Source organism: Narcine bancroftii, chromosome 6, assembly GCF_036971445.1.
Source record: "Narcine bancroftii isolate sNarBan1 chromosome 6, sNarBan1.hap1, whole genome shotgun sequence".
In the NCBI taxonomy this organism is placed as follows: domain Eukaryota; kingdom Metazoa; phylum Chordata; class Chondrichthyes; order Torpediniformes; family Narcinidae; genus Narcine; species Narcine bancroftii.
This window is the reverse complement of record NC_091474.1, coordinates 137174568-137189011: the sequence shown is the minus strand read 5'-3', so window position 1 is coordinate 137189011 and position 14444 is coordinate 137174568. Positions and strand designations below refer to the sequence as shown.

The following is a 14444-nucleotide window of genomic DNA, read 5'->3' as shown; positions in this document are numbered from 1 at the left end:
GATATTTGCTAAAACAACCAATTTATTCTGTAATGTCCCAGCGAAAATGATATAGCACCCCATTTTACCCATAATACTATTATGTAATATAAATGAAATTCTTGGTTGGATTAGAATGGAGACAGCCCTAATTTTAGCTTCAGAAAATGAATTATAATATTGCCTCCTCCATTTAAACATTGCCCTATCCTTATCTGGCTTTTTGATATGTGTTTCTTGGAAAAATGTGATGTCTGCCTTTAACTGTCTGATATGGGCAAAAACTCTCCTTCGCTTTATGGGTCTATTTAGCTGCTTCACATTTCACGAAATAATGTTAATAAGTGCCAACTTTCAAGAAGTGTTATAAAGTAAATCAGAAATAGATGAATGCACTGGGACATGCTTCCTCTTCAGCCTTGAGGCTGCAGCTTTGAATCTCCATCACATAATGACTCAAAGACTTGTTGATTCAAACCAAGGTTTTTATTAACAAAAGACTGGAATGTAGTACATCAAGGTCGACCAGTCCAGTACATTAGTCCTTGTTTGGACCTTAGAAACTGTTAAATTTCTTTCTTCCCATGTGTCCAACATGCTCGTAGGCGAGGCTACGGCTCTCATCCAATCACTATTACTATATGTAAATATATACAAATATATACATTGGTGATAGTATCCCATACTATCACACATAATAAAACAGAAAAAAGATTATTAATTGCAACCTTTTACCATGCAGACCCAAACAATCCCCCCTCCCCCCCAACCCTCCCATTCTTAAAGGTCACTGAAGAAAATATTGACCAGCTGGAAAAAAATAATCGTTCATTTTTCTGCTCCTAATTAATCGAGTAGTATGTTCTATTTCTTCCCAATAATAAAAAAATAACAAAATTAAACAAAACTCTGATAACACATAGATAATCTCTGAGTCCATTCCAGTCCTCCATTGTGCATGCTCTATCTGCTATTATTAATTAAACTTTTAAATGAGATGTTAGAATTGATATACATATTGGAAAGATGAAAAGATTAATTCAACCAATCAAACAGACTGTCACTAATCATCAACTTCATCTCCTTCAATCCTCCTTACTTTAGTTGTAAACTAACATACCATATAACAATCGTCCAAACAAGGAAGTGTTGGACACATGCGAAGAAAGAAATTTAACAGTTTCTAAGGTCCAAACAGGGACTAATGTACAAGCCCCAGAAACATATCTGAAGCTGTTAAATCAGAAACATTTTTTACTCTGTTTTTCTCAAAGCGAAAAAACAAATAAAAACACCCAAGATCTTATTTTCAACTCTCAGTTTTTGACACGCATGCGCAAATAACGCTGGTTCGCGTTACAAAAAACAGCGATACAGTCTATTTTCCAGAAATACAATGCTCCCCTTCCCTGAAATACTCGGGACATCTGTACACATATGAAAAGAACAGAAATGTAACTGTTACCAGGATCCAATGTTCAAGCTCCAGAGACATATCGCCTAGAGCCATTAAATTATAGTATTTAAATCAGAAACATTTCTCAATAAATTCAATTATATTAGACTTTATTGCCATTAAACTACAGAAAAGAGAAAAATCCCTTCCTTATTCTGCAGTTTCAAATAACAGCAGTTCACTCATCTTGGAGTAGCAGTCGACGGTCCTGGGGTCTCCCTTTTGACAAAGCCCCAAGCTTCTTCAGGCAAATTTTAAAATATCTTCTTAGTCCCATGCTTAATCCTCAGTCTCACCAGGTATAATAGGCCAGGCTTAAAACCTTTTTTATATAGATCCGCCACAACTCGATAGTAGATTCTGCAAAGCGAAACTACTTCTGGGCAGTAGTCTTCGAGAATTCAGATACATGCTCCTTGATAAGTTAAATCTTTGAACAAGCAAACCTCGAGATTAATTGCTTTTTTTTTGGAAATGATGGAAATATATAATAATGGATCTGGGGAATTCTGAAGAAACTTTAAAGGATAGAGAGCGGTGTGCTCTTTCCAGAACTGAATTCTTTCCAACGGCTTCTTCACCAAAAAGCTCTGTAAGTAAATCTGTGAAGTATGTTATTGGTGGTTTATCCTTCTCAATGTCCTCCTTCAAACCTAAAATACAAATATTATTTCAGCAGCTCTGACCTTCCATATTCATTACACGGATTTTTAATTTATTGTTTTCAGCAATCAAAGACTCATTTTGTTTTTCAAGCTTAACCAGCTGGTTATTTATGGCAGCTCAATCTTCTTCCAAAGTTGTCAGACACAGTTCTAGTTGTGGTATTGACTCCAAACCTGGATCCAACTTTTGTTTAATTTCTTTGGCCCACATCTTTAGAGCACTATTAATATCCTCCAATTGTTTAGAAATCATTTTGGAGACCATACCAAGCGTGAAAGGAGTATCCTGTTTGGGCTCTTATTCTTCCTCTTTTGGTTCTGTATCATCTCTTTCTTCCATGGCTTTGAGATGAGGTATTTTAAGAATTTTAACTCCTCTCTTCGGCATGAGAAGTTTTCTGGTAAGTTTATCCATCGCAAAGATAAACTTCGAAAGATTTAGTTGATTAAGAGCAAGTATAAGGTTAGAAGATGTTTAAAAAATACTTGGAGCTCACGACCACACATCTTCACAGCATCTGGTCACCAGCAGAAGTCTCTCTTGTGCTTTTTGTGCATAAACATAGCATTTGTATTGTTGGCTGGTACATAAGAACAGAAATCCTGAGCTTTTTTCTGCCTTACCTGGGTGGTAAATCTATGGAATTTGTTGCCACTGGTGGTTGTGGAGGCCAGATCATTGGGTGCATTTAAGTTCTTGATTAGCCAGGGCATCAAAGGTTGAGAGGAGAAGGCAAGGTAATGGGGCTGAATGGGAAAATGGATCAGCTCTTGACTAAATGGTGGGGCAGGTTTGATGGGCTGAATGGCCTATTTCTGCTCCTATGTCTTATGGTTTAAAGGTCTTAAACAAAACTAAAATTTTCATCAAGTCTCATTGCCAATTTCACCACATTCCGCCATTCAGTGGAACCCCTCAATTATCAATCACTCTAACTGAAAATCATATATTTAACCCATTATGAAAATCGATTTATGTCAGTACCTTTCCTGGATATTTGCTTATATATGCAGATTTCTTTTGGAGCATCTGTGTAACAAAGGTAAAATGTAATCATATTCTGAGCATTGACAGACTTTAAATGCATACCTCTCATTTCTATATTATCCATTTCTGCAATCTAGAATTTAGGAATTGGTGCACTTTGCAGTCAAAGTATATAATCTACCCAGATGAGGTTACTCATCACTATATTTTACACTCAGAGTATTGAACATCGAACAGTACAGCACAGGAATACATGGCCCACCATGTCTGCATATGGTCTGTATCCCTCCATTCAAGAGTCTGTCTAAATGCCTCTTTGCTATCATATTTGTCTAACTTCTCACCAGGCAACATTTATCAGGCACCTATCACTCTGTGTGTAAAAAAAAACTGCCTCACACATCTACTTTAAACTTCCCCCTCTCATCTTTAACCTATACCCAAAGTATTTGACATTCCTACCTTGGTGAAAAGAATTTTACTATATACCCTATCTATGCCTTTCATTATTTTACTTATTTCTATCTGATCACCCTCATCCAATCCAGACAAACCTATATGGAAAATAGGAGATGAGGCCATTATTTAAATGATGAAAAAACGCAGCATACTGTTGCGCATGGAAACCTAGGAGTGTTTGTGCATGAGTCACAAAAATTTAGTTTGCAGGAGCAGAGGCAATCACAAATGCAAATGAGATTCTGGCCTTTATTGCGAGAGTGGTTGAATTTAAGAGCTGGGAGGTACTGCTACATCTATACAGGTGAGGCAGCACCTGGACTACTGGGTACAGTTCCAGTCTTCTTACTTGTGTAAGGATATACTGTCTTTGGAGGCAGTGCAAAGGAGGTTCACCAGCTTGATTCCATAAATGAAGGGGTTATTTTATGAGGAGAGATCAAGTAGTCTGGGATTACACATATTGGAGTTTGGAAGGATGAGGGGGATCTCAGAGAGACATAAAATTATTGAAAGGAATAGATAGCATAGAAACAGGGAAGTTCTTTCCACTGGCAGGTAAGTCTAGAACTAGGAGACATAGCCTCAAGATATAGATGAGCAGAGTTAAAGCAGAGATGAGGAGGAACTGCTTCTCCCAAAAAGCAGTACATCTGTGGAATTGTTTGCCAAAGTCTTCCTCACTGAAATTAAGGTGCAGATAGATTTTAGAAGAATCAGGAAATTAAGAGTTATGGGGGATAGGCAGCTGAGTGGAGTTGAATCCACAGCCTGATCAACCAGGATCTTACAGAATGGTGGAACAGGTTCAATGGCTCAGATGCTCCTATTTCATATGTTCTATATTCCAAAACCTTCTGCAACTGCTCTAAAGTCTTCACATCCTTCCTGTTATATCGATCAGAACTACATTCAATAGTCCAAATATAGTACAACTAATATTTTTTCACAGCTGTAACATGACTTCCCAAATTTTACACTCAGTGCCCCATCTGATGATAGCAAGCATGCCATAAGCCTTCTTTGCCACCCTATATCTTGTATTGACACTGTCAGGAAGCAGTGGACATGCAGCCAAGATCTCTCTATCCATAAATGCTCCAGTCATTTGCTATATGCTTTCTTCCTCTTTTTCACCTCCCAAAATGCACTACTTATCCTTGTCCAGTTTGAAATCTATTGGCATTTCTCTGCCATTTTCCATTGAGCCATGTCCTGCTTTATGAGTTCTCTCTCTCTCTCTCTCTCTCTCTCTCTCTCTCTCTCTCTCTCTCTCTCTCTCTCTCTCACTCACTCTCTCTCTCTTCAATGAGCAAGTCAGTTTTGCACCAGATTACTTACTCCCAAAGAGCCCATGTAATTTATCTCCAGACTAGCTTTCTGTGAGGATCCTTCTCAGTTGCTTTAGTCAGCATCTATTGTTCTATCTTCATCAAAGGTCTTCCTCACATGCTCAAAAAACAAAATTAAATTTGTGAGACAAAGCCACACTTATTATCCCTATCCACCTTTTTCCAAATGTGAGTAGTGTCCCCAGCAATCTTCTCCAATAACTTCTCCATCAGTGATTTAGGTTCACTGGCCAATAATTTCCAGTTTCTCTCAATTGCCTTTGTTAAACAAAGGAACAACATTGACTTTTCTCTAGTTCTTTAGGACCTCGCCTGGGGCTAAAGAGGATATAAAGATCTCCATCATTGTCCCAGCAATCTCTACTCTTGTATCCTGGGATAGATTCCATCAGGTCATGATGAGACATGTTTTTCAAAAGACCCAATACCTCTTGTTCCTCAATATCAGCATGCCTTAGAATACCAATAGTTTGCCACCACTCCCCTCATTCAATCTTCATGTTGTTCTCTTTGAATACCAATGCAATGTACTCATTTAATAACGCCTACCTCCTCTGGCTCTGAGCATAAATATCCCCCTTTGTCATTGAGTAGACCTTTCTGTTCACGAACTACCTTCTTAAATTACTATACATATAATATGTCTTGGAACTCTTTGTATTTCTACTTTCCCAAGGCATTTCATGGCCTCTTTTAACTCTCCTAATTCCTTGTTTTCTTTCTTGCTTTCTTTATGTTCCTTAAGGACCTTCTCTAATCTCAGCTTCTTACATAGAACCATAGATCATTACAGCACAGAAACAGGCCCCTTCGGCCCTTCTGCTCTGTGTCAAACCATTTTTGTGCCCTCTATTGTGGAAGCAGGCCATTCAGCCCAATGTTCACACCATTTTTCACCCTAGCATATCAGCTTGACTAAATTTAGTATGTCTTATGTCATCCAAAGTTCTCACACCTTTCATCTTTCATACTCGTCTTTCATCATCACAGGAACATGCTGGTCTTGAACTCTGAACACAAATCTTTAAATGACTCCTACATGTTGGACTAAAATAAACCAAAATAAATGCCTCACTTTTTAAAAAATGAAATTCGTTGCTTTTGCTAAATACTAATTTTTATTAATATTTTATAAAGTTAAGGAAACATCCCAAACCAAACCAAAATTAAAACATGTAAAATTGATCGCATTCTAATATTTCCCATGATCATGGATGAACTTCTATTCAACTGTACCTTCACACACTGTCTGGATTTTCTTTGATTCAGTTCTCTGAAAATACAAGATGTTCTCAGATCTTGACTGTGTCAGTTGTATGGAGTTTCTGTCTTGCCGTCCAAAAATTATAGGTGACATAGGGTTTGAAAATAAGTTGTGGCTCTGCATAGACAATTAAAATAGGGATTACATGTTGTCAGGGCAGAACCTAGTTCAATTGTAATTAAAGTCATTTGTGGTATAGACAATCTGCTTGATGTAATGTGCTAGAGTTATTAGAATGCAAAAAATACACTCTCTGTATCATAGTGATTCTCAGGCCCAACATGAGGTGCCTACCTGCACTCATCCTTTTTGCCAATTTTTGGCCCATAGCTCTGTCAAAGTGCCCTATCCATGCACCTGGCTATATGTCTTTTAAACATTGTAATTGTACCCACCTCCACTGTTTCCTCTGAGAGCTTGTTCTGTGTATCTACCACACTATTTATGGAAACTTTGCCTGATAGTTCAACTTTAAATCATTCCTCTCTCATATTAAACCCTAGCCCTCTTCTTTTAGATTCCCCTACCCTGATAAAACAATGAGATCTTCCACTTTACCTATGCTCCTTGCAGAGGCCCGCTAACCGATACGTGATCCAGTACTTAAAATGGCCGACGAACACGGCGACCACGCAGACCCTGGGGGGGGCCAATGACTTTGGTCCCAGGTGATGACCTGCACAGCGGGAAATAGTGAGCAACGGCGGGAATGCCGCCCAGTCGGAGATCAGAGCCACCATGATGTCACCCCCAATGTCAGCAACAAGGAGTGAATATAAGCAGAGCTGCCAGCGCAATAAATCAGTCTTCAACTTCGACTCCTCATGTGTGTGTGTGTCTACTTTCCACACTTTGCAGTAGCACGCATGCTACACTGGGGATCCCGACAGGTCCAACTGGCAGTTGGACCCAAAGATGATGGAACAAGCAGTTCTTCATGCTATTTCATTAAAGCTGCCAACTTCCTGGGCATCGCAGCACATGTGTGGTTCGAACAGGCCGAGGCCCACTTCCACCTTCGACAGATCAACGCCAATGACACACATCATGAATTTGCTTGACCAGGAAACGGCAGCAAAGGTTGTCGACTTCCTATGGCAGCCTCCAGAGCAAGGCAAATACAATGCCTTCACGAAGCTATTACCCGCACCTTCGGGATCTCTCGCCTCAATCGTGCCACCCGATTACTGCAAACAGACGGTTTGGAGGACAGAGCCCCATCCATCCTCATGAGCGAAATGCTCACCCTTGCTGAGGGCCACAGGCCTTGCCTGCTCTTCGAGCAGATTTTCCTGGAGCAGATACCTGAAGATATCTGACTCTTACTTGACAACGAGGACTTCAGCAACCCGAGGAAAGTTGCAGCCCGGGTGCACATGGTCTGAAGAGCGAAGAAATAAAACAGCGCCTCAGTGGAACAGGTCGCTAGGCCTCGCACAGGCCATTTGCAAGACAACAGCAAACTAAGAGGCCAGTGGATGCCTGACCCAACAGTATTGCTATTATCATCAACGATGGGTTGTGGGGGCCGTCGTTGATGGCTGCAGCGGTTGGCCAATGTGACAACTTCCTCCACGTGTGGGACTCTCTGTTAGGACAGTGTTTTCCCGTGGACACCGGCGCTGAAATAAGTGTTCTCCCCACCACCCTCAGCCTATGACACCCAGAAAAGCAAACCGGGAAGGCAGCGAAATGCACCACCATACGAATGTTTGGCTCCCGCACTGTTCCCCTCCACTTCGGCAGCAATCGGTTCACATGGACATTCACGATTGCAGTGGAGGTGCAACCACTCCTGGGAGCAAAGTTCCTGCGAACCCACTGCATGCTAGTGGACCTTAAAGGGCAGCAATTGGTGCATGCCAGGACTTTTCAAACTACGTCCCGGAGGAAGCCAAGTTACCTGCCCCCCAACTCGACTCTGTTACCCTCTCCATAATGCATTCATGTGGATCCTAGCGGAGTTCCCTTTGATTGTGGTGCCATAGTATTCCACCGCCAAGCCAAAGCACAGGGCCAGGCACCATTTCCTCACCAAGGGCCCCCCGCTCCATGGTAGGGTGTGCTGCTTTCTCCCTGAAAAGCTCACCCTCGCCAAGGGAGAGTTTAAAAAAATGGAAGAGCTATGGATTGTGCAGCGTTCTGACTATTGCCACCTCAACAAGGCCACCACACTCAACAGGTATCCCATGTCCCACATCCAAGACTTTACCATAAACTTACAAGGGGCAATAATCAACAATCAATCTCATCAGGGTCTATCATCAGATCCCAGTCCATTCTGATGAAATCCCCAAAATCACCATCATTACCTCTTTTGGACTCTTTGAATTCCTGAGAATGCCCTTTGGACTTAAGAATGCACCAAGACCTTCCAGAGGCTGATGTGGTGGATTGGGATCTTCCATGCGTATTCATTTATTTGGACAATATTCTCATCCCCAGCTGCCACAACACAGAGCACACAGCACATCTGAGGCAACCGTGCACCCAGCTGCAGGAATTCAGACTAACTGTAAACCCTGCTAAGTGCCAGTTCAGGTTAGAAATGATCGACTTCCTGGAGCATTGGATCAACAGGCACAGAACGAAACCCATGCCTGAGAAGGTACAGGCCATTTGGCATTTCCCTAAGCCCCGCACAGTGAAGGGGTTGCACAAATTCACCGGTGTGATTAACCTTTATCACCGATTCATACTGGCAGCAGTTCGTATCATGGCAGGGAAGGGTAAAGACATTATCTGGGACAATGAGACCTTGGAGGTATTCCAGAAGGCCAAAGATGCTCTGGCCAACACCACCCTTCTGGTACACCTCAGGCCGGAGGCGCTAACCGCCCTCACAGTAGACACCTCCGGCACAGCAATAGGGGCGTTCTACAACAATTCATCAAAGGGCAATGGCAGCACCTGGCCTTCTTTAGAAGGCACTTCCAGCAACCGAAACTCAAATACAGTGCCTTTGACCAGGAGCTATTGGGGTTGTACCAGGAGCTATTGGGGTTGTAGTTAGGCACTTTCAGTATTTTCTGGAAGGCAGGCAATTCAAGATCTTCATGTCCATAAATCATTGTCCTTTGCCTTCCACAAAGTGTCTGACCCGTGGTCAGCCAGGCAGTATCTGAATTCACAATGGACATCCAACACATAGCAGGTAAGACCAACGTGGTGGCCATCAAACTGTCCCGCCCCACGATCAAGTCTGTCCAGATCTGTGACAAGGAATAAACTATCCTGCCCTAGTCAAGGCACAGCAGGAGGACCCTGATATTCCAGCATACAGAACAGCAGTTTCCAGCCTCAGGCTGGAGGATTACACCATCATTTCTGGCAACCAGAACTCCTCTGCGATGTCTCCACCGGCAAACCCCAACCTATTGTGCCGGTAGTGTAGAGATTGCAGATCTTCAACATGGTGCATTACCTAGCACACCAACCATCAGGACATCCATTAAAATTATGGCCTGTATACTCCTTTCACAAGAGAAGAAATCAAAAAGGCCCTGGGCACCCTACAGGCCAATAAATCACAAGGAGAGGATGGATTTCCATCTGAGTTTTATAGACAATCCAAAGAATTATTAATGCCCTTTTCAATGGATGTCCTGGACCAAGCTGTGAAAACACAGACCTTTCCAGAATCATTCTCAACCACGACTATTACAGTGTTACCAAAAAAGAATAGGGACCCACAAAAAACTTCATCATACAGACCAATATTCCTGTTAAATGCTGATTATAAGATATGAATGAAAACATTGGCTTATAGCAGGGGTGCCCAAACCGTGGCTTGCGAGCCACATGTGGCTCTTTGACATGTAATGTGTGGCTCACGGGGAAGGTAGGTGTCCGCAGTGGGGAGGGTAGGTGTCCACAACAGGGAGGTAGGTGTTTGCAGCGGGAGGGTAAATATCAGCAGCGGGGAGGGTAGGTATTAGCAGCCAGGAGGGTAGATGTCCACAGGGGGGAGGGTAGGTGTCGACAATGGGGAGGATATATGTCTGCAGTGGGGAGGGTAGGTGTTTGCAGCAGGGAGGGTGGCTGTCAGCGGGTTGCCAGCTGACTGTCAACAGCCTGCCCGCTGCTAGGCACCTGAAAGCTGCTAGCCACTTTGCCGTGCTGCTTTCAGGTACCTAGGGGGAACGTTTGGTGTGTAGACTTGATTAGAAACAAATCTTTAGCAAAATTGCTCCCTTTGAAACAGGCTTCTTCACTATCTGCAGTGTATCAGCATTTTGCAAATGGATGATTTGCAAGACAAAGATTGGAAAATATTTTCCCCAACAAAACTGTAACAAGGGTGGGCAACCTCCCACGCCGGCTTCCTCAGCCTCGTAGTCCCGCACCAGCCACCCCAGCCCTGATGTCCCGTGTCAGGGGGGGAGTTGTCAGGCAGCAGGGAGTTTGGTTGCCGGGCAGCAGGGAAGGGGGCTGTCAGGCGCGGGGAGTTGAGTCGCCGGGCTGACTGTCAACAGCCTGCCCGCTGCTAGGCACCTGAAAGCTGCTAGCCACTTTGCCGTGCTGCTTTCAGGTACCTAGGGGGAACGTTTGGTGTGTAGACTGGATTAGAAACAAATCTTTAGCAAAATTGCTCCCTTTGAAACAGGCTTCTTCACTATCTGCAGTGTATCAGCATTTTGCAAATGGATGATTTGCAAGACAAAGATTGGAAAATATTTTCCCCAACAAAACTGTAACAAGGGTGGGCAACCTCCCACGCCGGCTTCCTCAGCCTCGTAGTCCCGCACCAGCCACCCCAGCCCTGATGTCCCGTGTCAGGGGGGGAGTTGTCAGGCAGCAGGGAGTTAGGTTGCCGGGCAGCAGGGAAGGGGGCTGTCAGGCGCGGGGAGTTGAGTCGCCGGGCTGATGACAATCAGCCCGCTCCCTGCTAGGCACCTGATAACTGCCAGCCACTTTCAGGCTGCTGCTTTCAGGTGCCTTGGGGGAGTGCTCGGAAGTGGAGAATATACTTCCTTGAGGTGGGTTGGGTAAGTACACCTCGGGGACGGGTTCTCCGCTTTCAGGTGGCCTCCCGACAGCCCCATTCGGGTATTTTAGGCAGCTTTACATTCGGGTATTATGGCCACCTGAAAGGGGCTGTTAACGATAGTGTTAGTGGGTGTGGCTTGCGATTGCCTGATTGCTACGGCTCTCAAACATCTGAAATTTATGGTGTGCGGCTCTTAAGTTAAGCAAGTTTGGCCACGCCTGGCTTATAGGTTAGGACAATACTTGCAAAACTGATACATGTGGGCCAAGCATGGTTTGTTAAAGGAAGGCATTCCTCAAATAGTCTAGAAAGATTATTTAATATAATCTAAGTATTACAGTCTCCCTAGATGCAGAAAAAGCATTTGACTATTTGGGATGGCCCTTTTTAATTAAAACATTGGAAAAATTTGGTATAAGCAGAACATTTATAAATTGGATAAAAACTTTATGCCATAAACCACAAGCTAAAATAATAACAAATAATCAGATGTCGGCAGTGTTCCCCTTGAGTAGCTTGAGCAGACAGGGATATCCCCTGTCCCCAGTGCTTTCTATTTTAGCCATTGAACTACTGGCAGTGATAATAAGAAGGGATCCGGATATAAAGGGTTTTAAAGTTGGGCAAAAAGAACACAAAATCAGTCTATTCACCAATGATGTGCTTTTGTACCTATCAGACTTGGCTAAATCTTCGGAAAAATTACAAGGAACACTAGAAAAATAGGGAAGGGAGTAAATTTAAATGGAAGATGGAGGGAATAAAATATGTTGGGATAGCAACTGACATTAACTTGCAAAATCTGTACAAACTAAATTATGTTCTTCTTCTAAAAAGAGACTTTCAGAAATGAAGAGACTTACCGCTTACTTTGTGGGAAGTAAGACTGCAACACCTTTTTCAGTTGTTGCCTATTCCCTTATCTAAAATCTTTTTTAAGCTACTAAACAACCATGTTAGACAATTCCTATGGAATAATAAGGTACCAAGAATTGCATTAGAAAAACTGAGATGGAACTACAGGCTGAGAGGACTTAGACTTCCAGAGTTCAAAATATATTACCTAAATGCACAGGCTAGATTTCTCATAGCCTTTTTCACTGAAGACAACCCCCCGCGCCCCCCCCCCAAGTCTTGGGTTCAAATAGAATGTACTCAATGGAGGAGGGAGAAGCAAAGGACTTTATCTCCAAATGGAGTTTCAAATCACTTAAGAAAAGGCAGATAACCCCATTTTAATACATATGATTCAAACATAGCAAGAAATTAATGAATGCATAGGAAAAATAGTAGGGATAGCAATAAAAGCACCATTTTGTAACAATGTATTGTTGCCTATCAATGACCACCGCCAGTGGGCTGATATCGCCTCCAACCTCCAGCCTCACAGTTCGGCGGGCAGCAACCTCCTTTGAAAAAGACCGCAGAGCCCACCTCACTGACAAAAGACAAAGGAGGAAAAACCCAACATCCAACCCCAACCAACCAATTTTCCCTTGCAACCGCTGCAACTGTGCCTGCCTGTCTCGCATCGGACTTGTCAGTCACCAACGAGCCTGCAGCAGACGTGGACATACCCCTCTATAAATCTTCATCCGTGAAGCCAAGCCAAAGAAATTGTTGCCTATGAACATGGGCAATAGAATATTAAATTTGAGATATGACAAAGGTATAAGATATATTAAGGGCTGTTACACAGAAGGAACTCTTATGTCCTTTGAACAATTAAAACTCAAATACGGAGTGGCCAATGCAGCCTTCTTCTGTTTTCTCCAGCTTAGATTGTTCTTAAGAGAAAAATGGGGACCAACATTGACCCCTGAACGAATGGTTTGGATGGGGGATACATCCAAATTCATATCAAAAATATATTATGCTCTCCAGAGTGTAAGTGCAAAACCAGGGTTGCAGAGGTCAAGGGAAAGATGGGAGTTGAACTTGGGTGTGGTGATTTCAGAAAGGAGCTGGTCAGATTGGTATAAGGACATCATGACATCAATTATATATGCAAGATATGGATTGGTTCAGTATAATCAGTTACACAGATCAAAAGCCAAAATTTCAGACAAGTGTTTCTGATGTGGGATTGAGACAGGAACTTTTCGACACGCAAAGTGATCGTGCACGAAAGTGAGGCCATTTTGGCAAGAAATTGCAGAAAAATTAACTGAGATAACAGGAGTGGCCTTCACAGGTGACCAGGAGCTATATCTACTAAGTAATTTAATGGATATAAGCGACAAATTGACCAAATATCATATCTCATTTATAAAAATAGCACTGGTGGCAGTGAGAAAATGTATCGCGATCACTTGGAAGTCCAACTTCCCTTTACCTAAAGCACGATTAACTGAAGAAATGAACAGCTATATACATATGGAAAAAAATCACATATAACTTAAAGAATAAATATGACACTTTTAAAAAGGTCTGACAGCCATATCTGGACCACCAAAAGAAACAAAAATAGGTATAAAAATAATTTTTATATATACAAAAATGTAGTTTCCCCAACTGTACTATTTACTTAAAACATATGTAATCTCTCATGGTGAACAGATCTGTATGTAGGCAAGGGAGGGATTGCTTTGTTTTTGTTTTTGTTGTGTATGTGAGAAAAAATTTATTATATTGTATATTTAAAATATTACTATGTATAATTTTTGAAAAACATTTTTTAAAAGGTAGTCAGTTGGTTCATCTGGAACAGCTCTGGAAACAGGTCAGACAGTGGGCCAAGACCTGCACACTCTGCCAGACGTCCAAAGTGTAGATGCACGTCAAGGTATCCCCCCTCCCCAGACATTTAAGCCAGCACAACATCAGTTCAGCCACGTTCATATTGACATTGTAGGCCCATTGTTGGTCTCCCATAGCGCAGAATATCTCCTCACCCTAAATGACCACTCCATGAGGTGGCCAGAAGTGGTCCTGCTGGTTGGCACAACCACTGAGACCTGCGCCAGGTTACTAATTAACACCTCGGTGTCAATTTTCAGAGTCCCAGAGCATATGACCTCCACTAGAGGCACACAATTCACTTTGGGACTCTGGGAGGTGCTGGCCAAGTTGCTGGGAACCCAGCTCCACAATACCATGGCTTACCATACTCAGACCATTGGGTTGGTGGAGCAGTTCCATAGGCATCTAAAGGGAGCCTTGATAGTTTGACTCAAGGGGCTGAACTGGGTAGATGAATTATCCTGTGTCCTTTTGTGGATCTGCACTGCGTCAAAAGAGGACTTCAACACCTCCACAGGATAGATGGTATAAAGCACACCACTGGTAATA

At 42.6% G+C, this 14444-nt stretch overlaps 1 protein-coding gene and 1 long non-coding RNA gene across 2 annotated transcripts in view; one reads left to right on the top strand and one right to left on the bottom strand.

The window, feature by feature from the left end:
* The window catches only part of sh3yl1 (SH3 and SYLF domain containing 1), a 190846-nt gene extending 183996 nt beyond the window's left edge, over nt 1-6850 (top strand). Inside the window, exon 11 of the mRNA XM_069886170.1 lies at nt 6737-6850. Within this exon, the coding sequence (XP_069742271.1) occupies nt 6737-6835 (99 nt within the window). The 3' untranslated portion in view covers nt 6836-6850. The remainder of the gene's footprint in view (nt 1-6736) is intronic.
* Nucleotides 1-14444, bottom strand: part of LOC138736521 (uncharacterized) — a 203937-nt gene that overhangs the window by 4057 nt on the left and 185436 nt on the right. Inside the window, exons 3-4 of the long non-coding RNA XR_011340335.1 lie at nt 6136-6280; nt 3086-3130 (exon numbers count right to left, since the gene is read on the bottom strand). This is a non-coding gene — a long non-coding RNA (uncharacterized lncRNA). The remainder of the gene's footprint in view (nt 1-3085; nt 3131-6135; nt 6281-14444) is intronic.